Genomic DNA, 25,592 nt, shown 5'->3' on the forward strand with positions numbered 1-25,592 from the left:
AATGCGTATTGCCACTTAAATGGAGGGGCAGGACCTGGCGCAGCGAACAGTGTCCAATTAGCGGGACTGTCCCATTGTATTCGGGACAGTTGGGAGTTATGCACTAAAAGTGTTGACCACCTTGAGTTTCGTAAGTAGCAAATTCAGCCCCTGTGAGACTAATAAATAGTATAAATGGATCAATTAGATTATTAATAAACACAAACAGTGCATATATGAGATGTAACTGATTATCAGAATCCCGAGGAACTCGGCTGTTTCATTCCATAGCCCATGGACTCATTCTAACAACATCTCCTCAACGCAGCACACTGCCCTAACACAACTCTCATTCCACTCTGACTTCACTTATTGCTTATGGAGGCTCCCATCCCCCTCATCTCCTCCACTTTTTAAATTGTTTTTTATTTTATTTTCTCTTGTTTAATGCAAACACTTACGTATCTGAAGCTCAGCTTACTCTACGCTACGATTTATCTTGCTATTTATTTGTAGCTTGCTAATTTTTGACCAGACGTGATATCTCCTGATACATTTAAATAGTTACCTTCACATATCCAGCAGAGATTAAAGGGATAGTGGACAATTTGCAAACAATAACCGTCCCCCTGCTAAAGGAGAAAGTCCAGTTTGCAAACAGCCTATGCGCAAACTTGTGTTTATACATTTACAGAGATAACAGTCTTAGGTCATCTAATCTCGACAATGAAATAGTTATTTATTATCTACCGTATGGCCCCTTTAAAAAAAAATAAAAAAACAACCTAAAAACTACAAATTCCATATAACCATTTGAGTGAGGTCGGAGGCTCCTGAGTGACAAAGCTTTATGATGTCTGGAAAGTTAATAACAGTTGATGATTTTGAACAACATGCAAAACGCTTTCTCAAAAAATCAGTATTTGATTATTATCGATCAGGGTCAGAAAATCAGGAAACCTTAGCGGATAATGTAGCTGCTTTTTCAAGGTAAGCTATAATATACACTGGGTTTCTCTATCTATTACTGTTTATTTTGGGGGAAATTCTTTATTAATTCTGTTTTCTTTATCAAGGTGACAGGGTTGGTTGTCAGGAGATAGGATAAGGTTTAAGGGGTCTATTTACTAAGCCTTGGAGGGAGATAAAGTGGATGGAGATAAAGTACCAGCCAATTAGATCCTAACTGCCATTTTTCAAACACATCCTGTAACATGGCAGTAAGGAACTGATTGGCTGGTACTTTACCACAGTCCACTTTATCTCCTTCCAAAGCTTAGTAAATAGTTAGATGATGCAAGGCGACATGGAATGGGAATCCACGGGAGAACTAAGAGGGTCCCAGGAAAGTATCAGGATCCCAGGGGAGTATCTAGGACCCTAGGAGTAGTATGTAGAGAATGTAATGTGTGCCATACATATAAGGCACCGATTCCCTGTCCAACCATTTTATGGCCGAACTCGGCAAGTGTAGGAAATCCAACATGTTGGATTTCCCCGATCTTTCGACCCTGGAGTCGGCTGAATAAGGAATTGCCCCAAAGCAGGCTAGATATGAGCCCCATTAGAGGGATTTAATCTCAGGGGACATTGTCCTGGTGATGGTGTCAGGAGAGAGAGAAAGGGTTGCCAAATGAAAGAGAAATGATGCCAGTAGAAAATGGGAAAGGGTGTTGGGAGAGAGTGTTAGGGGGCCAGGAGAAAGGGGCAAAAGACAGAGAGGTAAGAAAGCACTGCTTGTAAGCATACAATCGTTAGGATAAAGGGGGTTATTCAGAGATGAACACGGATCGCTGCATATGCAGCCAGATCTGCGTTCATCTCTGCACATGCTGGGGGCCGCCCAGCACAGGGCAAGGCCGCCCAGTATGTGTGAGGCCGCCCTCCCCCAAAGCGTCCGCAATTAGATTGCTGAGGCATCGTATCTAGGGTTGACCCCTGGTGCTGTCAGGCGGTCAGCGGCCATTTTTTTGGAGTGGCTGCGTGTGTTGTCACGCAGCCACCCCGAAAATGGTCCCGGCCCCGGCAACGCTGTAACTTCGCCCCCGCAATGCCTGCGCCTGTCAACCACATTACGCCGCGTCCTTCAGGAATGTGGCCGCAATGTGTAAGGCCATGCACGCGCACAATGGTCGGTGCGTATTCGCAGCAGCCAAATGGATGTGGCCGCTGCTAGCAACCGCGTGGCTGCGTCCAGGTCTGAATCGAGCCCAAAATGAGGTTAAGAACTACTTATTGCAAGTGAATCGAGCCATGGGGTTGGTTTATTATTTAGACAATCAAAATATAGTCACCATGAAGTTGACAGGTACATTACAGTATGTAGACCAAATTGTCAGCATGGACTATATGTCGACAATCAATATGTAGACAGTCAAAATATTCAATTATTGTATTTTAGTCATAGAAAAAATAACATGTATTTTTCACGACCAAAGAAAACCTTACAGTTACTCATTATTATCTGAAATGTGTTTAAACACAAAGAATGCCATTGATTGACATCTTAATATTAACTGAATATTGCATCTAGAAGGTGCTGGTGATCGGTGCTCTGATGAGGGCTGCCGGTCATCGGATCCTACTGTTGCTGCTGTGACCCAAGATGCAGTAAATTGATGCTGCAAAGCAGTAGCTCACTTTACAGCCCTGGGGCATACTTGCCTACTCTCCCGGAATGGCCGGGAGGCTCTCGAAAATCGGGTGACCCTCCCGGCCCCCCGGAAAAGCAAGCAAGTCTCCCGATTTTGCAGGTTTCCCCCTGCCCTTCCGCCCACTTAGTGAGTAAAGTGTGCGGTCCGGGCAGTCATGCTGAATCGCGTCATCACAGCCACGCTCCCTGCTGTATAACGCCGGTAATCGCGGGATTACAGAGCAGGGGGCGTGGCTTAAATGACGTGCCACAATAACCACACCCAGTTCCGCCTCTGCACCGCCCCATTTCCCTCCGCACTCATTTATATCATTCAGTGTGTAGGCACCACCGATGAGCGATACGTGACCCTGCGCTCGTTCATCGTTGGTGCCGGGTCGCTTATACATGCAGGCCAATATGGACAATCGCATCCATATTAGCATGCATTGCTATGGAGCCGGGTGACGGAGGGAGTGAAGAAACTTCATTCCCCCCGTCACTCCCTCCCTCCTGCCACCGGGTCCTCCGCGGCCGTATCAGCCATCGGGCACTTCGGCGGCATATTGCCTAATGTGTAGGGCCCTTTAGTCACTGTCGACCATTAGTGGTCGACTAATGACTGACGACCTAATTAGGGCCAACCCAATGAACCACACCCCACAGAGTGTTCAGGGAGCCTCTTATTGTGACAATATTGGGAGTTACTATTAGCAAAACATATATACTTAAGACCACTGCTAATATCACATTAGTGTCTTGCTAGCTCCTCTTTACGCATAATATTGGGCCTGGATTCCATGAAAAAGCATCATTTGATAATGGAATTGAGAAGATAATTGTCTGGAAAAAGGGGGTCATTCAGATCTGATTGCTGCTGTGCGCTTTCGCACAGCTGGCGATCAGGTCATAACAGTGCATGCGTCTGAGCCGCAATGCGCATGCGCATCAGACAACTACAATGGGCGTCGCTGGTCAGCGACGGGATGGTAAGAAGGATCCATTCGCACGGGCATACGCAAGGTGATTGACAGGAGGAAGCCATTTGTGGGTGGCAACTGACCGTTTACAGGGAGTGTCCTGAAAAATGCAGACGTGTCCAAGCGTTTTCAGGGAGGGTGTCTGACGTCAGCTCCGGCCTCGATCGGCCTGTTCTCATCGCACTGTAGGAGTAAGCCCTGGGCTGCGCAGACACAGCGCAAAGTGATTTTTAGCAGCTCGGCATACACATAGGAACGCACACTTGCACAGCGAAAATACACTCCACCTGTAGGCCGCGACTATCTGAATGCAGGACAGTCAGTAAAAAACGCAGCCCATTGATCAGATCTGAATGGCCCCCAAGTTGCTTAATTACATAATAACAATGCAAAACTAAATACTAAAGATGTATCAGATTTATAAAACTTTATTTATGGAATTATTGTCAGATGGCGGCTTTATCCTCGCGTTCTAAGAGACGTCTCTGTCACTGATCTGTCAACAACCATACTAGGCCAGAAAGTCAGCATGCCGATATGTGTGGGAGCAACTGCAATGCAGCGGATGGCTCACCCCGAGGGGGAAGTCGCTACTGTGAGAGGTAAAATTGTTCACCCACAATTATATTTCATATACAGTATGGTTAAGCTTGTCATAATATCCCTTTAATGTTTAATCCAGGACACCTAGAGTATGATTTACACTGGTCCTCTGGCTGAGTAAAACCAGATGAAATACAGGCTTGGATTTAGCCAGCCACAGACCCTGTGTAAATCATAGGTGTTCTGGATTAAAGGGATGCTATGGCAAGCCTATATATGAGGGTGGTATTCAGTTTGCCAGCTGTTGGGATCCCGGCGCTCAGTATACCGGTGCCAGAATCCCGACACCCGGCATACCGACACCTGTTCTCCCTCTTGGGGGTCCACGACCCCCCTGGAGGGAGAATAAATAGCGTGCCGAGCGTAGCGCGCCACCGTGCCCGCAAGGGGCTCATTTGCGCTCTCCCAGCTGTCGGTATGCCGGCGGTCGGGATCCCGGCCGTCAGCAAACCATACTACACCCTATATATGATATATGTTATGTTATATATATGTTATGGTATATTTATACTTGCCTACTTATTCCGGTATCCAGACAAAAGGTCGACACCACTTAGGTCAACACCGATTGGTCGACACACCTTAGGTCGACACCTGAAATAGGTCGACATGAACAAGGTCGACGTGGAAAAAGGTCGACATGAGTGTTTCATATTTTTTACATTTTTTAAACTTTTTCATACTTTACGATCCACGTGGACTACAATTGGGAACGGTAACCTGTGCTGAGCGCAGTGGGGCACCTTGCCCGAAGCATGGCGAGCAAAGCGAGCCATGCGAGGGGACATGGTGCACTAATTGGGGTTTCCGGTCACTTTACGGAGAAAACTACACCAAAAAATTTCAAAAACTCATGTCGACTTTTTTCCACGTCGACCTTTCGTCCATGTCGACTTATTTTAGGTGTCGACCTAAGGTGTATTAACCAATTGGTGTTGACCTAAGTGGTGTCGACCTAATTGCTATCGAGCTTGAGTCCCAGACCCCTTTTTCCTACACCTCTTTGGTAGAAAAACAACATACAATGGGCCTAATTCAGAGTAGATCGCAGCAGCAAATTTGTTAGCAGTTGGGCAAAACCATGGGCCTTATTCAGACCCGTTTGCATGCTGCAGTTTTTTGCAGCCGTGCAATCGGGTCTGTATTGCGCATGTGCACGGGTCGCAATGCGCAGGCGCTTTGCTAGCCGGAGACAGCCGTCGCGGGCAGCGACAAAACGAATGAAGAAAAGGATTGCACCGGCGATCTTAAGAAGATTGAAAGGCAGAAGGCGTTCGTGGGCGGCAACTCACCGTTTTCTAGGAGTGTCCGGAGAAATGCAGGCGTGCAGGGCCGTTTTCTGGGAGGGTTCCTGACGTCATCAACATCCCGGATCGTCGTAGCGGGTGAGTAAGTCCTGAGCTGTGCAGAGACTGCACAAACTTTTGTTTGTGCAGCTCTCTGCACAAGCGTTTGCATTCCTGCAAAGCCCTTACCCCCTCCCCTGAGGGGTGATGATTACCTGGTCGCAGTAGTGCAAAAAATAGCCTGCGTGAGACCAGGTCTGAATTAGGCCCCATGTGCACTGCAGGTGGAGCAGATATAACATGTGCAGAGAGAGTTAGATTTGGGTGGGGTGTGTTCAATCTGAAATCTAAATTGCAGTGTAAAAATAAAGCAGCCAGCATTTACCCTGCACAGAAACAAAATAACCCACCCAAACCTAACTCTCTCTGCACATGTTATATTTGCCACACCTGCAGTGCACATGGGGGGTCATTCTGAGTTGATCACTCGCTAGCAGTTTTTAGCAGCCGTGCAAACGCTATGCCGCCTCACACTGGGAGTGTATTTTAGCTTAGCAGAAGTGCGAACGTAAATGTTTGTGTAGTTTCAGAGTAGCTCAAAACCTACTTAGCGCTTGCAATCACTTCAGACTATTCAGTTCCGGATTTGACGTCACACACCCACCCAGCGTTCGCCCAGCCACGCCTGCATTTTTCCAAACACTCCCTGAAAACGGTCAGTTGCCACCCAGAAACGCCCACTTCATGTCAATCACTCTGCGGCAACCAGTGCGACTGAAATGCATCGCTAAACCCTGTGCAAAACTGCATCGTTCATTGTGCCCGTATGTCGCGTGTGCGCATTGCACCGCATACACATGCGCAGAACTGCCATTTTTTAGCCTGATCGCTGTGCTGCGAACAAATGCAGCTAGCGATCATCTCGGAATGACCACCATGGTTTTGCCCAACTGCTAACAAATTTGCTGCTGCGATCAACTCTGAATTACCCCCAATGTCCCCCACAGGAAAAAAAAAAAGTCACACACATTGTCTCCCACATGGAAAAACACATACTGTACATATTGAACTTCACTAAAAAATGAGAGACCTGGATTAAATGATTGCTCCCACAGGGAAACAAAAATAACACATTGATTCATTGCCCCCACAGCCAGAAAAAAAATAAAGCAAACATTGATTCCCGCAGCCCCCTACAGAAGACTGACCTCACCCGCTGGCCTGTCACAGATAGCTAATCGCAGGAAACCAGCCTCCAGTCGCTCCAGAAAGTCCAGACCAGTGAGTGCCTTCCTCCAGACAGTCCAGGCCAGGCCAGTGGGTTGAAAGAAATGTGGTTCTATGCCCTCCCTCCCTGGGCCCTCACTCAGCATCTCATCACCTTCCTCAGTCCTTCATCACCTTCCTCAGTCATAGACCCCATCACCATCCTCAGCCACATCACACTCCTTAGCCACAGCTCCCATTGGATTCAGTATGGTATCCCGGCTGACAGTATCCCGCCAGCGACATCCCACCAGCCAGAATACTGGCAGTGAGTGCAGCGAGTCCTCTTGCGGGCTCGCTGCGCTCGCCACGATTTGGGATTTGCTTGTCACGGGTTCTATTCTCCCTCAGGTGGTGGCGTAGATCCACCACCCAAGTGGGAATACAGGGGAGCAGCTGTTTTCCGACCTCCGGCATTTTACCGTCTGTCGGGATTCCGGTGTGGGGATCCTGTACGCTGGGATCCCAACAGCCTGTATATTAACTACATCCCCTCCTGTTATCAGCTACAGACCCCATCACCTTCCACAGCCACAGCCCCATCACTATCCTCAGCCACAGCTCCCATCGCCTTAATCAGCCACAGCCCCCTCACCTTATTCAGCCCCCATCACCATCCTCAGCCACAGCCCCATCACCTTCCTCAGCCCCATCACCATCCTCAGCCACAGCCCCATCACCTTCCTCAGCCCCATCACCATCCTCAGCCACAGCCCCATCACCTTCCTCAGCCCCCATCACCATCCTCAGCCACAACCCTATCCCCTTCCTCAGCCCTCATCACCATCCTCAGCCACAGCCCCATCACCTTCCTCAGCCCCATCACCATCCTCAGCCACAACACTATCCCCTTCCTCAGCCCCATCACCATCCTCAGCCACAGCCCCATCACCATCCTCAGCCACAGAACTATCCCCTTCCTCAGCCCCCATCACCATCCTCAGCCACAGCCCCATCCCCTTCCTCAGCCCCCATCACCATCCTCAGCCACATCACCTTCTTCAGCCCCATCACCTTAATAAGCCCCCAGCCCCATCACTTTCCTCAGGCCCCAGCCCCATCACTTTCCTCATCCCCATCATCTTCCACTGCAGCCTGCCTGCCTCAGCACAGACAGGGACAATGTGCTGCGCCGTCAACTGGCCGGGCCGCATCTAGGAAGAGCCCAGCACTGGCCGGGCCAGGCTATAAGGAGGCTGTGCGTGGTTAAGAGTCCCAGCAGCAGCCACATGGCACTCTCTGAAGTTTTCGGCACCTGGAGCTTGTACTCCACCTCTCCCAACGCCTCTGAGCGGGTGCAGTCTTGTGACTTTCTTTTCCTTGTATATTCCTAAATAAGTCAATCATCTGCGAATGAGTATTTGATATATCCTTGTGACAATGATTTCCTTTATTATACTGTAGCGTGCCGATCTATGGGGACAGGGATGATGCTGAGCTCCTGGGCCACCTCATCTATTGAGGAAGTGGCAGAGGCCGCAGCAGGAAGCCCATGTTGGATGCAGCTGTACATCTACAAAGACCGCAACCTTACAAAGTCGCTGGTGCAGCGAGCAGAGCGAATGGGCTACAAAGGAATCTTCTTAACGGTGGATACTCCTTACCTCGGGAGGAGACTGGATGATGTGCGCAACAAGTTCCAGCTCCCTCCTCATCTCAGGTATTGTGAAATGTCATTAATAATGGGGATCTTCTTAACAAGATTATAATGCACGTAATAATTTTGTATATATTGTCATTTATTATAATAAAAAGGCGAAACTATAATTGTCAGAGGGAAGATGCAGATGTTCAGATGGCCAGTGCCAGATGTCAGGCCAGGGTGACAAATGTGTCACCCTGGCCCCTACCCTCACTGAACAATGCCACAAATCATGCCCCTCCCCTTACCAGCAGAATATTAGCCACTTGAATGATTATTTCCCCTCATCCCAAAAAAAACAAACAAACAAACAAAAAAAACTGTGCGGAAATTGACATTATTTTTTTTTTAGATTTAAAAACGTTTAAAAGGTATTTTAAAGATATGTATTAAATAAAATATAAAAAAAATATATACCTAGTGGGTAGAAATAGAAATATTCTCCCTAGTGGCGTAAAATCCCCTGAAAAATCAACCCCCAAACTCCCTGATGGTAACAGATACCTTGGCAGAGCCCCCACCCTCACCTTCTGTGTCAGTTGGTCCCATTTAAGTACCCCACCATGTGTCACAATTTTTTAAAATGTATTATTAATATAATCACCCTCCCAGCCCCCCTAAAAACTTATTTTAGGCACAGCAAAAAAAACCTGGTGCCAGAGGACAGCCCCCCCTGTTATATCGCCTCCCCTTTGTGCAGATAGCACAATGGCATAGCCTCCAACATTTTACACAGAAAAATCGGTACAAATTAGAAAAAGGGACAGGGCCACGGGTAAAGTGGGCGTGACCACGCCCCTTTTCCTATACTTTCAATGGAAGTTTGAAATACCAAAAATCGGTACAGACCATAAAAAAAAGGTACTGTACCTGGTAGAAAGGTACAGTTGGAGGGTATGCAATGGAGCGTGGGACAAGGTACTGATCACAGGAGGTGGAATTCTGTTCATATCGCGGACCAGGTAGATAGATTGTTGGGAGGGGCTGGGAAAGACCCGGCGGTCTTGGTGCACGATGGCACCAACGACAAAGTTAGTGGTAGGCGGGATGTCCTTAAGAAAAATTATAGAGACTTAGGCCAGAAACTAAAAAAAAGGACATCTAAGGTAAATTTCTCCGAAATATTACCAGTGCCACGCGCTAGCCCAGGGAGACACAGGGAGATTAGGGAGATAAATGCCTGGCTCAGAGACTGGTGTAGGAAAGAGGAGTTTGTGTTCTTGGAACACTGGGTGGACTTCTCAGTCAGCCGCCATCTTTTTTCTCGTGACGGATTGCACCTGAGTGAGGAAGGGGCTGCGATGCTGGGGGGTAGGATGGTTAGTAGGTTGGAGGAGCTTTTAAACTAGGAGCATGGGGAGAGGGTTTAGCTAGAAACTATGGGTCATGCAGCGAGTATAGTATGGATGGTGGTAGTGAGATAAATGGGGGTGGAGAAGGGGGAGGGAAAGTGCAGCCGGTAAGGGTATTTACATGGGTTCTATTAAGGGTGTTAAGAAAGGTATTGCTAAAGCATTAAATAATAACAATTATGTGTCATCACTACAGACTATAGAAAATGTTGTACGGGACTTAAGGGAAAATACTTATGTCAGGGCGGTGATTTTAGACGGGAACATTGGGTTGACCAAAGAGAAAAGTAAGGTGGGCAATACTAAGTACGGTGGGGTTGGAGAGGGAGCGAGAAGGACAGTCTGTATCAGTAACTCTACGGATGCACTAGTTAACCAGGATGGGAAATCTTTAGGAAAACAAACAAATAAAGGAACCGATAAACTAAAATGTATGCTTGCAAACGCAAGAAGTCTAGCAGGTAAAATGGGGGAATTGGAATTGTTATCATCAAAGGCTGAGTATGACATTATAGGTATTACAGAAACATGGTGGGACGACTCTCACGACTGGGTTGCTAACTTGGAGGGGTATTCTCTTTTTAGGAGGGACAGGGGCCCTCATTCCGAGTTGATCGCTCGGTAATTTTCTTCGCATCGCAGTGAAATTCCGCTTAGTACGCATGCGCAATATTCGCACTGCGACTGCGCCAAGTAATTTTACAATGAAGATAGTATTTTTACTCACGGCTTTTTCTTCGCTCTGGCGAACGTAGTGTGATTGACAGGAAATGGGTGTTACTGGGCGGAAACACAGCGTTTTCGGGGCGTGTGGATAAAAACGCTACCGTTTCCGGAAAAAATGCAGGAGTGGCCGGAGAAACGGGGGAGTGTCTGGGCGAACACTGGGTGTGTTTATGACGTCAAACCAGGAACGACAAGCACTGAACTGAACGCAGATGCCGAGTAAGTCTGAAGCTACTCTGAAACTGCTAAGTAGTTTGTAATCGCAATATTGCGAATACATCGGTCGCAATTTTAAGAAGCTAAGATACACTCCCAGTAGGCGTAGGCTTAGCGTGAGCAACTCTGCTAAATTCGCCTTGCGAGCGATCAACTCGGAATGAGGGCCAGGGCTAACAAAAGAGGAGGAGGTGTATGTCTTTATGTTAAACAATCACTTAAAGCATACCTAAAGGAGGTTATCTATGAGGAGACTGGCGATAATGTGGAGACACTATGGGTAGATATCTCAAGTGGGGGAATTGATGCAAATAAACTAATCATAGGCACGTGCTACAAACAGCCAGATATTAGAATACATAAGGAAGAACAACTATTGCAGCAAATCAAAATGGCTGCGGGATTGGGGGACATCCTTGTCATTGGGGATTTTAATTACCCGGATATAAACTGGAGTAACGATTCATGTGCTAAAGCGAGGGGCAGCAGGTTCTTAAATATGTTTAGGGATCACTACTTGTCTCAATTAGTCGAGGACCCAATGTCACAACTGAGGGCCTGAGCTGACAGGAGGAATCCTCAGTTGTAGGGGCTGAGGTGAAACTAAACTTTGGAGGTTTAATCAGACCCCTGGACATATGAGTAAGCTGTAGAAAGGTTGCCCGAAGGTGTGACCACAACAACCAGGATTAAAAGTCAATAAAAGTTTATTAACAGAACTCCATGTATTCACAGCAGTGATAAATGAATGAAGATATACAGCAGATATGATAAAACAGTTCCTGGATAACTATGGGTTTGGCAATGGCCACAGGGTACTGGCAGCAGTAGGTACAGTTCTTAATGTCCCAGAGATGGAATGTCCTTACCAGACCCATCCGTAGTATTAAATGTAGCCAAGGACCACACCAGCAGATGTATCACTGGAAGCCGGTAACACTGTAGTTGAGGTAGCTGCTGTGAACGCTGGATGGAACCAGCCAGGTGTTAGAACATGGAGTGGATGCTGGATGGAACCAACCAAACAGTAGAATGAAGCTAGGGAGCGAAGATATAGGAACCAATGGTGTGCGGGTACCGATGGTATGCAGGTAACCGCTGGAGAAGCACCGGCTTCTCCAGCGGTTACCAAGCATTGGTCCAAGAGCGTTCCTCAGGGCCATAGCCCTTCCAATCAATAAGATATTGTAACTGACCATAACGGAAACGTGAATCCAGAATCTTGGCAACTTCATACTCAACTCCCCGTTGAGTCTGGACTTTAGGAGCCGAAGGTAGTGCAGAATGGAATCGATTCAGGATCAGCGGTTTCAGAAGGGAAGCATGGAATGTCCTAGGAATTTTCAAGAATGGAGGTAACTGGAGTTTGTAAGCAACAGGATTGATAACTTGTTCAATTTGAAAAGGACCGATGTAACGGGGGGCAAACTTCATGCTTGGAACTCTCAATCTCAAATTCTTTGTAGACAACCACACACGATCACCCACTTTGAGGGCAGGAACTGCCCTACGCTTCTTATCTGCAAACTTCTTGTATCTAAATGATGCTTTGAGCAGGGCCGCTCGAACATTTTTCCAGTTGTTTGAAAACTGGCGCAAGGTGATATCAACTGCTGGTACAGAAGTCGCTGGAAGTGGCTGGCATTCTGGAACTTTAGGGTGGAATCCGTAGTTGATGAAGAATGGTGTTGAAGAAGATGAGGAATGATATTGGTTATTATGGCTGAACTCGGCCCAGGGAAGAAGTTGAACCCAGTCATCTTGAGAGGAAGACACATAGATGCGGAGGAAGGCCTCCAAGTCCTGATTCACCCTCTCAGTTTGACCATTGGTCTGAGGATGGTAAGCTGTAGAGAAGTTTAATTTGACTTGGAGGGCTTGACACAAACTTCGCCAGAATTTGGCTACGAATTGTACTCCTCTATCAGAGATGATCTCCTCGGGAAGACCGTGTAGTCGAAAGATTTCCTGAATGAATACTTGAGCCAACTTGGAAGCTGACGGAAGACCGGTGAGGGGAATGAAATGTGCCATCTTGGTAAACCGGTCAACCACTAAACAGATGGTATTAAACTTGTTGCACATAGGCAGGTCTGTGACGAAGTCCATCGACAAATGGGTCCACGGTCGACGGTGAACAGATAATGGAACCAGTTGCCTCGCAGGCGACTGGCGAGATACTATGTGTTGGGCACACTTTGGGCAAGAAGCAATAAACTCCATGACGTACTTCTTCAGAGTTGGCCACCAATAAGACCTAGAGATGAACTCAAGGGTTTTCTGAATGCCTGTATGTCCAGCAAAACGGGAAGCATGTGCCCAATGCATGAGCTTCTTCCTTAACACCGACTTCACAAAACTTTTCCCTGGTGGGGGCGTAGAGTCCATCCTTACCGTGGAGAACGCCAACGGATTGATAATAGGATGCTTGTCAGAAGACTCCGACTCATTTTCTTGCTTCCAAGAGCGGGAAAGGGCATCGGCCTTGCGATTCTGAGAGCACGGACAAAACTGGAGTTTAAAGTCGAACCTAGAAAAGAAAAGTGCCCATCTGGCCTGACGAGGATTAAGACATTGTGCGCCTTTCAAATACAATAGATTCTTGTGATCGGCAAGTATGGTAACTGAATGAGAAGCTCCCTCCAGCAGGTATCTCCACTCCTCCAGAGCGAGTTTGATTGCCAGCAACTACTGATCGCCAATGGCATAGTTGCGCTCAGCTGGAGAAAACTTCCGGGAGAAGAAGCTGCAAGGATGTAGATGACCATCTTTATCTCTCTGGGATAGCACCGCCCCTACTCCAACGGAAGAGGCATCCACCTCAAGGATGAAAGGTGAGTTGATGTCGGGCTGTTTTAAAACCGGAGCAGAGATGAATCGTTGCTTTAATAGATGAAAGGCTTGCATAGCTTCTTCAGACCACTTGGACGAGTTAGCACCCTTCTTGGTTAACGCAGTGATAGGTGCCACAATGCTGGAAAAGTCTCGTATAAACTTTCTGTAATAATTGGCGAAACCTACAAATCTCTGGACCCCTTTGAGGGTTAAAGGTATCGGCCAATTCTGGATTGCTTGTAGTTTCTCAGGATCCATCTCTAGTCCGGAACCGGACACAATGTAGCCTAGAAACGGAATGGATTTAACTTCAAAAACACACTTCTCCAATTTGCAATAGAGATGATTGACACGGAGACGGGACAGAAATTCCTTTACCCAGAAACGATGTTCTTCCAGACTGTGAGCAAAGATAAGTATATCATCTAGATAAACCACGACATGGCGATATAAGATGTCTCTGAAGATCTCGTTCACGAAATGCTGGAAGACAGCAGGAACATTACTTAATTCGAAAGGCATGACGAGGTACTCATAATGTCCATCACGGGTGTTAAATGCGGTCTTCCACTCGTCACCCTCTCAGATCCGGATGAGGTTGTAGGCACCCCTCAAATCTAATTTCGTGAAGATGGTTGCTCCGCTAACTCGATCAAAGAGTTCTGTAATCAAGGGTAAGGGATATCGGTTCTTGACAGTGATGTCGTTCAAGCCTCTGTAGTCGATGCATGGCCGCAGGCCACCGTCTTTCTTCTTAACGAAGAAGAAACCCGCGCCAGCTGGGGAGGAAGAAGGTCGAATGAAACCCTTCGCCAGATTCTCCTTAATATATTCTTCCATAGAATGCGTTTCTGGTAAAGACAACGGATAGGTTCGGCCTCGAGGTGGAACCTTCGCCGGGATGAAATCGATTGGACAGTCCCATTCCCTATGAGGAGGAAGGATATTGGCAGAAGCTTTACTGAACACGTCCGTGTAATCTTGATACGGAGGAGGTGGAACATCAAACGACTTGGAGGAGGAAGAACATACAGGAAGCACTTTGGACAAGCAGGTCTCAGTACAGGAAGGACCCCATGCCAGGATTTGAGTAGTCGTCCAGTCAATCGATGGGTTATGGAGACGGAGCCATGGAAGGCTCAAAACCACTGGATGTGTGGCTCTTGGAATAACTAGAAAATAAATTAATTCTGAGTGAAGAACTCCTACTCTCAGACGAACTGGTAGAGTTCTTAAAGAAATAACTGCATCAAAAATCTTACTGCCATCCACGGCAGTCAAAGATATGGACGAGGAAAGTCTCTCAGTGGGTAGGGACCACCGTTTAACATATGCTTCAGTTATGAAATTCCCAGCTGCTCCGGAATCTAGGAGGGCAATGACGTTCCTATAACGTTGAGCAATTTGAAGCGAGACTGGGAGATTACAATCATGAGGAGATGGAGAGGAGAGCATTACTCCTAGCCGGCCCTCTCCTTGGCGGGCTAGGACTTGAAGTTTCCCGGACGTTTGGGACAGGCATTGATTGCATTAGACGAAGCTGCACAGTAAAGACAGAGGGACTCAGAAAGACGTCTTCGACGCTCAGCTGGAGATAGACGGGAACGACCAATTTGCATGGGCTCATCTTTGGATGGAGACGGTTGACGAGGAGGAGGAGCAGAAGATTTTGGGATAGATGACCTTCCCCGCTCAGTTGCTCTTTCTCTGAACCGTAGATCAACTTTTGTACATAGAGATATTAGCTCATCCAACTTAGAGGGCAAGTCTCTGGTAGCTAATTCATCCTTGATGCGTTCAGATAAGCCATGCCAAAATGCAGCATACAGGGCTTCGTCGTTCCATGCCAGTTCGGATGCCAGGATCTTGAATTGTATTAGGTACTGTCCCACAGTACGCGTTCCTTGGCGTAAATGAAGAATCTCAGAAGAAGCTGAAGTTACACGGCCTGGCTCGTCGAAGATGCGCCTGAATGTCGTTACATTGAGGACAACAGGGTGTCGGATTTCTCCCATAAAGGTGATGCTCAATCAAGGGCTGAGCCACTAAGGAGGGAAATAATATAAGCAATTTTAGTGCGTTCACTAGGGAAACTGCCAGGTTGTAGCTCGAAATGTATTTCACATTGAGAAATCCCCTGCAAGATCTTGGAGAACCATCAAATTTTGCTGGCGTTGGAAGATGAAGACGTGGAGCAGAAATGGGTAAGGTGGGTGGGGTTACGACTGGTGTCACTGTGGTGGACACACCGGACGCCCCTGATCCACGGAGGGTCGTTTGGATCCCATCCAGCCGAGTAGAGAGATCCTGAAGACAGCGGATGATGTGGCCTTGTGCAGCCTCCTGATGTTCGAGTCTGGCTGCCAGTTCTTGCATTGGCCTGTCCGCTTGATCCTGGTCTCCGGCTGGATTCATCTGGTCAGTGCTTACTGTCACAACTGAGGGCCTGAGCTGACAGGAGGAAGCCTCAGTTGTAGGGGCTGAGGTGAAACTAAACTTCGGAGGTTTAATCAGACCCCTGGACATATGAGTAAGATGTAGAAAGGTTGCTCGAAGGCGTGACCATGACAACCAGGATTAAAAGTCAATAAAAGTTTATTAACAGAACTTCATGTATTCACAGCAGTGATAAATGAATGAAGATATACAGCAGATATGATAAAACAGTTCCTGGATAACTATGGGTTTGGCAATGGCCACAGGGTACTGGCAGCAGTAGGTACAGTTCTTAATGTCCCAGAGATGGAATGTCCTTACCAGACCCGTCCGTAGTATTAAATGTAGCCAAGGAACACACCAGCAGATGTATCACTGGAAGCCGGTAACACTGTAGTTGAGGTAGCTGCTGTGAACGCTGGATGGAACCAGCCAGGTGTTAGAACATGGAGTGGATGCTGGTTGGAACCAGCCAAACAGTAGAATGAAGCTAGGGAGCGAGGATATAGGAACCGATGGTGTGCGGGTACCGATGGTATGCAGGCAACCGCTGGAGAAGCACCGGCTCTTTAAGGAAGCTGATAACTGCTGGAAGCTGACCGCTGGAAGCAGATGAAACTGTAGCTGGAAGCTGGAGCAAGCACAGAAGACTGCAGAGTCAGGCTGCACCGCAAGGTGGTAAGCAGGTGCGGGTCTCTTAGTGGTAGCTGGAAACAGGAGCTGGAAACCTGGAATGAAAACAACCACAGGAGAGAGAGACTGGAAACAAGGTTTGACAACCAAAGCACTGACGATTTCCTGGTGCAGGCTCAATCCCTTTATACCCTTAGGTATGCAGGGATTGGATGAGCAATTAGGCAGACTTCAGCGGAGCTATGAATTGGAGGTCAGGATCATGTGACTAGAACTAAGATGGCTGCGCCCATACCGGCCAGTGGAGGGAAACCTTGTTTGTAACACCACATGGAGATTCCTCTGTAATGGCGGCGGTGAACACAGAGAACGCCGACTTGCGTCTCAAACCTCCAGCATGGATGGCCGCGGCCGCAGTAGGTGAAGAGTGCCACATACCCTGTAGTGCATTGAGAATAGGAGACGATGCCCGAGGCCCCGCCGGCAGGTGACGCCATGCCAGTCGCCCGGGCATTGAAAGGACAATATCCACGGATCAGCAAAGATGAGACATGACATATGAATGCTAGCAACATAGCTGGGAACCGGGCCTAGGATGCTGAACCAGCCTTAGGAGACACCTGAAAGGTAAATAATGGCATCCAGATACCCGGATCGTGACACCCAACTAGGGGTAAATCTACCCTGGATCTAGTAATTACTAATAATGTGGACATTATATCAAACACTAAAGTTGGGGAGACTTTAGGTAACAGTGATCACTATATGATCACATTTGACATCAGTTTCAGGAATATAGCTACAGGGGTTCCACCAAAACTTTTAACTTTAGGAAGGCTAATTTCAGTATGCTTAGATGTGCACTTAACGACATAGAGTGGGAGGTTCTGTTTAATAACAAGAACACTTCGGAAATGTGGGATGTTTTAAAAGGGTTGCTGGATAGCAATATTCATAACTTTATTCCCATGGGCAGTAAACGCATGAGTATTAAACTCAAACCGATGAGGCTTAACAAGAAGGTTAAGGCAGAAATGGATAAAAAAAAGCGGGCTTTCAAACATTTAAATCTAATGGAAAGGAGGAGTCTTTCAAGTATTACAAGGAGTGTAAAAAGAAATGCAAAAAAGCAATAAGAACAGCTAAAATGGAAAATGAAAAGCAAATTGCTATAGAGAGTAAAACCAATCCTAAAAAGTTTTTTAATTACATAAACGGTAAAAGGTTAAAAAAAAAGAATATAGGTCCATTAAAAGATGAATTAGGAGAATTGATAAATGATGACGAAATAAAAGCGGAAATACTGAACAAATTCTTTTCACAGTATTCACCAGTGAAGAACTGATGGTGGGAGTAGAGCATAACAATTGTGACAGTAGTGATTCATGGTTAGATACTTGTTTAAGCGGAGAAGTAGTCCGGGAGAGACTAAGCAAAATTAAGATTAATAAATCACCTGGTCCTGATGGACTTCACCCGAGGGTTCTTATGGAGCTTAGTTCACAACTAGCACGACCCTTATACTTGATTTTCAATAGTTCAATTAGATCAGGCATGGTACTGAAGGATTGGCGTATAGCTGAGGTAGTGCCATTATTTAAAAAGGGATCCAAAAATCTTCCGGGAAACTACAGACCAGTTAGTTTAACATCTATAGTGGGGAAAATATTGGAAGGAATTCTAAGGGACGTCATACAGGAGTATCTAAAGTCCGCTAGGATTATTAGCAAGAACCAGCATGGGTTTGTGAGGGACAGGTCATGTCAGACTAACTTAATTAGCTTCTATGAGGAAGTGAGCAATAATCTTGATCAAGGAAAAGCAGTGGATGTGGTCTTCATAGATTTTGCAAAAGCCTTCGATACAGTTCCTCACAGGAGACTGATGATCAAATTAAAGGAGATTGGCCTAGGAAAAACTATTTGCACATGGATAAGCATCTGGTTGGATAGCAGGGTACAGCGAGTAGTGGTCAACGGGAAGTCCCCAACCTGGTCCCCAGTAGTCAGCGGAATACCACAAGGGTCCGTACTCGGACCACTACTGTTCAACATATTTATCAATGACCTAGAAATAGGCCTGGAAAGCACAGTGTAAATTTTTGCAGATGATACTAAACCGTGTAAGGTAATTAATTCAGAATTGGATGTGGAGTCCTTGCAGCAGAGGCGTAACTAGCATGGGGCGAGCAGGGTGCGTGCCCTGGGCGCCGTGGCAGCCCCAGCAGAGGGGGGCGCCACCGGCACCTGCACGGCCCGCTCGCCCCATGCGAACACCACCGCCGGAGCTCTGCCCTCCATGGTGACGGCGCCGCCGCCGCCGAGCAGTCCCTCATCAGCTCTCGCTGCTGACCGGGGACAACTCGCTAGCCACTGTTGGTGATCACTCACCATGGTGGTAGCGGCGTAAGTAAGCCGGCGGCAGGGGCGGGTGGTATTCTTTCTCAACTCAGTGATGGTGTGAGGCCGGAAGCCGTGCATGTGACCTGAACATTACACCTCCGGTCCTCCGCAGCCGCTGCTCTCAGCTCCTACTGTGGCTCCTCCTGCTGCCTCCCCGGCTCACCCATACTCCAGTATATGTGGAGTGTCTACAACAAGCGGCCGGTGAGTAACCGGGGGGGCACAGTGGAGCATGTATCTGGCACCAAATGCGGCATGTAACTGGCACTGAGTGGGGCCTGGCACTGTGGGGCATGTAACTGGCACTGTGGGGCATGTATCTGGCACTGTGGGGCAATGTAACTGGCGCTGTGGGGCAATGTAACTGGCACATGTATCTGGCACTGAGTGGGGCATGTATCTGGCACAGTGGGGCATGTATCTGGCACTGTGGGGCAATGTAACTGGCACTGTGGGGCAATGTAACAGGCACATGTATCTGGCACTGAGTGGGGCATGTATCTGGCACTGTGGGGCAATGTATCTGGCACTGTGGGGCAATGTAACTGGCACTGTGGGGCAATGTAACTGGTACTGTGGGGCATGTATCTGGCACTGTGGGGCAATGTATCCGGCACTGTGGGGCAATGTATCCGGCACTGTGGGGCATGTATCTGGCACTGTGGGGCAATGTAACTGGCACTGTGGGGCAATGTAACTGGCACATGTATCTGGCACTGAGTGGGGCATGTATCTGGCACAGTGGGGCAATGTAACTGGCACTGTGGGGCAATGTAACTGGCACATGTATCTGGCACTGAGTGGGGCATGTATCTGGCACAGTGGGGCAATGTAACTAGCACTGTGGGGCAATGTAACTGGCACTGTGGGGCAATGTAACTGGCACATGTATCTGGCACTGAGTGGGGCATGTATCTGGCACTGTGGGGCAATGTATCTGGCACTGTGGGGCAATGTAACTGGCACTGTGGGGCAATGTAACTGGCACTGTGGGGCAATGTATCTGGCATTGTGGCGGCAATGTATCTGGCACTGTGGGGCAATGTAACTGGCACTGTGGGGTAATGTAACTGGCACTGTGGGGCAATGTATCTGGCACTGTGGGGCATGTAACTGGCACTGTGGGGCATGTAACTGGCACTGTGGGGCATGTATCTGGCACTGTGGGGCATGTAACTGGCACTGTGGGGCAATGTATCTGGCACTGTGGGGCATGTATCTGGCACTGTGGGGCATGTATCTGGCACTGTGGGGCAATGTATCTGGTACTGTGGGGCAATGTAACTGGCACTGTGGGGCAATGTATCCGGCACTGTGGGGCATGAATCCGGCACTGTGGGGCAATGTATCTGGCACTGTGGGGCATGTATCTGGCACTGAGTGGGGCATGTATCTGGCACTGTCGGGCAGTGTATCTGGCACTGTGGGGCATGTATCCGGAACTGTGGGGCAATGTAACTGGCACTGTGGGGCATTGTAGCTGGCACTGAGTGGGGCACGTATCTGGCACTGTGGGGCAATGTATCCGGCACTGTGGGGCATGTATCCGGCACTGTGGGGCAATGTAACTGGCACTGTGGGGCAATGTAACTGGCACTGAGTGGGGCATGTATCCGGCACTGTGGGGCAATGTATCCGGTACTGTGGGGCAATGTATCCGGCACTGTGGGGCATGTATCCGGCACTGTGGGGCAATGTAACTGGCACTGTGGGGCATGTATCCGGCACTGTGGGGCAATGTAACTGGCACTGTGGGCCATTTTCAGTGGCCACACCCCTTCTGGAGCGTGGCCACACCCCTTCTGGTGTGTGGCCACGCCCATTTTTTTTCGGCGCGCGCACATGCTTCTTTTTGTGTGTTTTTTCTTCCTTTTTTTGGGGGGGGGGGGGGGGGGGGGGGCGCCATTATCCATCTTCCCCTGGGCTCCTAAAACCCTAGTTACGCCTCTGCCTTGCAGAATGATCTATCTAAACTTGAACTCTGGGCGTCTAAATGGAAAATGAGGTTCAATATAGACAAATGCAAGGTTATGCATTTTGGGACTAAAAACAAAGTTGCATCCTACATATTAAATGGGGAACGCCTAGGGAAAATAGAGTTGGAAAAAGATTTGGGGGTATTCATTGATAATAGGCTTAATAACCGTACACAATGTCAAAACGCAGTAAAGAAGGCAAGTAAGGTGCTAGCGTGCATAAAAAGGGGAATTGAGACAAGGGACTCGGATGTAATCATGCCGCTGTATAAGGCATTGGTACGTCCGCACCTGGAATATTGTGTTAAGTTTTGGGCACCATTGTATAAAAAAAGACATCAGTGAACTCGAAAGTGTTCAAAGGAGAGCTACTAAATTGATTAAAGGCCTAGAAGGACTGGACTATAAGGAAAGACTTACTAGGCTGAATATGTATACACTAGAAAAGAGGCGCCTAAGAGGAGATATTATTAATATCTTCAAATATGTAAAGGGACATCACAAAGAGTTATCAGAGGAATTATTTATTAAAAGAACACAGTTTAGGACACGTGGGCACTCGCTGCGACTGGAGGAGAGAAAGTTCCGAACGCAATGGAGGAAAGGCTTCTTCACTGTTAGGGCAATCAGGATGTGGAATTCCCTGCCAGGGAAGGTGGTAATGGCGGACTCTGTAATTGGATTTAAAAAAGGAATGGATACATTTCTGAATGAAAAAGCTATCCAAGGTTATAATACTTAAAATATCAACGTGGTTAATCCGGGGGTAACATGAGTTATAGTAGCTAACTAGTCATAAAACATTATTCAGCAAGTATGTAGAATCATCACAACTTAAAGCAGGTTGAACACGATGGGCAATTTGCCTCTATTCAACCTCAAATACTATGTTACTATGTTACTATGTTCTGTACTTGTGGCTACAGGCTACAGAGGCTGTACCAATTCTCACTATTAACAGGTAACTCTTGTTTATATGGGAAGAGCAACGATTAAGGGAAGGTGGATATTAGTAACATGTTACCATAATTGATAGTTCAGCTTTAATGTCCAATTGTGAGCATAAATCTATTTTTGTTGAAATCTTTTAGAAATCCACAACAAACTGCCTATTTATGACAGCCGTATATGTAATTTACTACTGTCTTTCTATACAGAGGGAGTAAGACAGAGATGAGGGGAAGTGAAAATAATAATTCCTAAAATATATGAGCATGCAACACATTTGCTTACCTCCCAACATTTTGAAACATGGGGGGTATATTTACTAAAAGTCGATTTTGGGTCTCTTTAAAATCGACCAGAATAGAACCAACATCCACACAAAAAAATAGCTCAATTACTAAAAGTCAATTTTGAGTTCCTTTTAAAAATTGCTGTGTGATGTGAGTTCTACTTGAAGCTCTACAAGTGTTCTATTCATCAAAAATCAAGCCAAAATGGCAAAAAATCGATAAAAAAATCGACCCAAAATTATACAAAAGCATTTCTATTGGCCATAAGAGGTCACATGCACTGTATTACTGACAGACACCTTCACTCCTGGGCTAATTTGCATATCCACGATTTTTTAAAATCATTGCTGTGCCTTTCAATGTAATACCGTATGCAGCCAGAGGCCCCACATGCTTCTCTCCCATATATTTTCCATAATATTGAAGTCTCAGACAATTCTACATGATATAAAATCATATAGAACTATTTCTGATGGTTCTATTGAAAATGGTGATTTTGAGTCGATTTTCAAATTGACTATTAGTAAATATGGGTTAGGAATTGAACTGTATGTTAAAGTATTGAATTGTTCTATTGTAGTTGTATTTAAGTGTAAAGTCCTATTTCAGATGATTTTGTGTTGATTTCGAGTCGATTTTGATTTCCTTAAAGACCTGTCACACAAAATTGACTGAAAATCAACTTTTAGTAAATATACCCCATAGAGGGGGTCATTCCGAGTTGTTCGCTCGTTATTTTTTTCTCGCAACGGAGCGATTAGTCGCTAATGCGCATGCGCAATGTCCGCAGTGCGACTGCGCCAAGTAAATTTGCTATGCAGTTAGGTATTTTACTCACGGCATTACAAGGTTTTTTCTTCGTTCTGGTGATCGGAGTGTGATTGACAGGAAGTGGGTGTTTCTGGGCGGAAACTGGCCGTTTTATGGGTGTGTGTGAAAAAACGCTACCGTTTCTGGGAAAAACGCGGGAGTGGCTGGAGAAACGGAGGAGTGTCTGGGCGAACGCTGGGTGTGTTTGTGACGTCAAACCAGGAACGACACTGACTGAACTGATCGCAGTGGCAGAGTAAGTCTGGAGCTACTCAGAAACTGCTAAGAAGTGTCTATTCGCAATTCTGCTAATCTTTCGTTCGCAATTTTGATAAGCTAAGATTCACTCCCAGTAGGCGGCGGCTTAGCGTGTGCAAAGCTGCTAAAAGCAGCTTGCGAGCGAACAACTCGGAATGACCCCCAGAGTTAGGACATTTTGCGCTGAAGATGTGCGCTCCTGAAAAAAGGAGTGTGGTTTCACAGGAATGCGCGATCACAAACCATGCCTCCATTTTGGCACTCTATGAGATACAGGCATGCCTCCAGGCTCTCTATCTCCATGAATAGACGCTGTGCGTGGACTACAATTGTAAATAGCAACCTATGCTGAACGGAGCAAGGCACCTTGGCCAAAGTGTGGCAAGCGAAGTGAGCCACATGAGGGGACACGGTACACTAATGGGGGTTTTTTCTAGGAAAAAAGTGAACAAACACAAAAAAACGTAAAAAAGTCGACCTTTTTTGTATCGAACATTTCCACATTGACCTTTTGACCCTGTCAATCTTTTATACGTTATACCCTTTTCCTGTCAACCTTTGGACCCTGTTGACCTTTTTCATGTCGACCATTTGGGGTTGACCTATTGACTGTAGACCTTTTTTAAGTGGATCTATTGAACCACATACATGGGGAAAGGGGATACTGTGTAGACAGATCACTTACACCAAGCGTGGGGTTGATGCAACTGCTGATAACTAATGATGATGGTCGCAGTGGTTGGTGTAAAATCAGGGCAAGTTCTAGACCTTATGTCAGTGTGTACAGCAAAAATGTAGGGGTGTGGCTTCATGGGAAATGGGCATGGCCACACAATTCACATTATACAGCACAGTAGTATCCGTCAGTCACATTACACCACACAGTAGTACCCCTTATACACATGATGCCATGTTACAGCCCTTTACACACATTACACCACAGTAGACAAATCCCCTTATACACATTACACTAGGTAGAGAGCCCCTTATACATGTTACAACAGGCAGTGCCCCTTTTATACACATTGCGCCAGACAGAGCCCCTTATACATGTTACACTAGGCAGATTCCCTTATACACGATATGACAGGGAGAGCACATTATACACATTACGCCAGGCAGAGCCTATTATGCAAGTTATGCCAGACAAAGCTCCTTATACACGTAATGCCAGGCAAAGTCTGCCCCTTAAACGCGTTATGCCAGGCAGAGCCCCTTAATCACGTTACACAAGGTAGAGCCCCTCAAACACATTGCCCCTTTTATACTCATTACACCACAGGTAGAGGCTGGCGTAACGTGCATGATCAATTGTAATTTAGAAACTAGAGAAGAGTATGTTCAATGACCATAATGAATAAAAAGTTGAAATGTTCTCTGTAGACAGAATATTATATATTTCTCATATCAAAACTGTGAAGGTGTGTACACACTGGGCGATAAAGTAAACAATGTCGCTCATTTTGACCCTTCCTGAGCGACGTCGTTTACTACAGTATATTGGATCTCTTTCTAAAAGGGTCCCCTGCCACAGATCGGATTTACCTGTGCTCCTGGCTCGCTACAGCGTCAGCTCTGACAGGCAAACTATCAGCCGCAGTGCCGCATAGCAGAGAGTACAGTGCAGCTGAAGAGGGGTGACGGAGAGGGAATTCTTGCGGCTGACCTGTATTTTCTCAGATTTGTAAGTTTTTTTGTTTCCAGTGCTTCATTTAAACAGGCAGAACAGTCTTTGTTTTTAGATCACTTATTCATAACTTACACAAATGACACACATGACAATTAATAATTCATTTTATTTCTTCCTGAAAAAGAAAACCTGATAAAGCGACTCAGATTACCACAATTCAGTCACACAGCAGTGGTGGCCATACACGCAGAAATATTGCCTGCAGTACTTACAACTTAGCCCATAGCAAGCAACATCATGCCTGTCTGTAAATTTCATATTGAAGATGACATCTACCTGTATAATCTTCTTCTAACCAGACTTACAGGACCCGAAGTGTCTCCTTAGTGATCTTTGTGTACATTTATTTATTATTTATTAATTAATTAATGTATTTATTAACAGTTTCTTATATAGCGCAACATTTTCCATTGCGCTTTACAATTGGAGTAGTAATAGAACAAAACTGGGTAATAACAGACAGACATAAAGGTAGGAAGGCCCTACTCGCAGGCTTACAATCTATAGGGGAATAAGCACTGGTACACAAGGATAGGTGCCGTCTATTGCATAACGGTCTGGCCAGATTGCAAGGGATCCTAATGGGTTGTATAATATGATCACCCAGCATTGTTGGCCAAGGGTCAGGAGGGTGT

General features: G+C 46.7%; 1 protein-coding gene across 2 annotated transcripts in view; it reads left to right on the forward strand.

Annotated features, from left to right (window-relative positions):
- Positions 1-720: 720 nt before the first annotated feature.
- Positions 721-25,592, forward strand: part of HAO1 (hydroxyacid oxidase 1) — a 41,298-nt gene continuing 16,426 nt past the window's right edge. The window contains exons 1-3 of one of the 2 annotated variants that reach the window (XM_063918585.1): positions 721-969; positions 4,042-4,193; positions 8,151-8,406. In XM_063918585.1, coding sequence (XP_063774655.1) covers positions 830-969; positions 4,042-4,193; positions 8,151-8,406 — 548 coding nt within the window. In that variant the 5' untranslated portion in view covers positions 721-829. The remainder of the gene's footprint in view (positions 970-4,041; positions 4,194-8,150; positions 8,407-25,592) is intronic. The other variant, XM_063918584.1, reaches the window with a different exon arrangement.

Source organism: Pseudophryne corroboree, chromosome 4 (assembly GCF_028390025.1).
Source record: "Pseudophryne corroboree isolate aPseCor3 chromosome 4, aPseCor3.hap2, whole genome shotgun sequence".
Lineage (NCBI taxonomy): Eukaryota > Metazoa > Chordata > Amphibia > Anura > Myobatrachidae > Pseudophryne > Pseudophryne corroboree.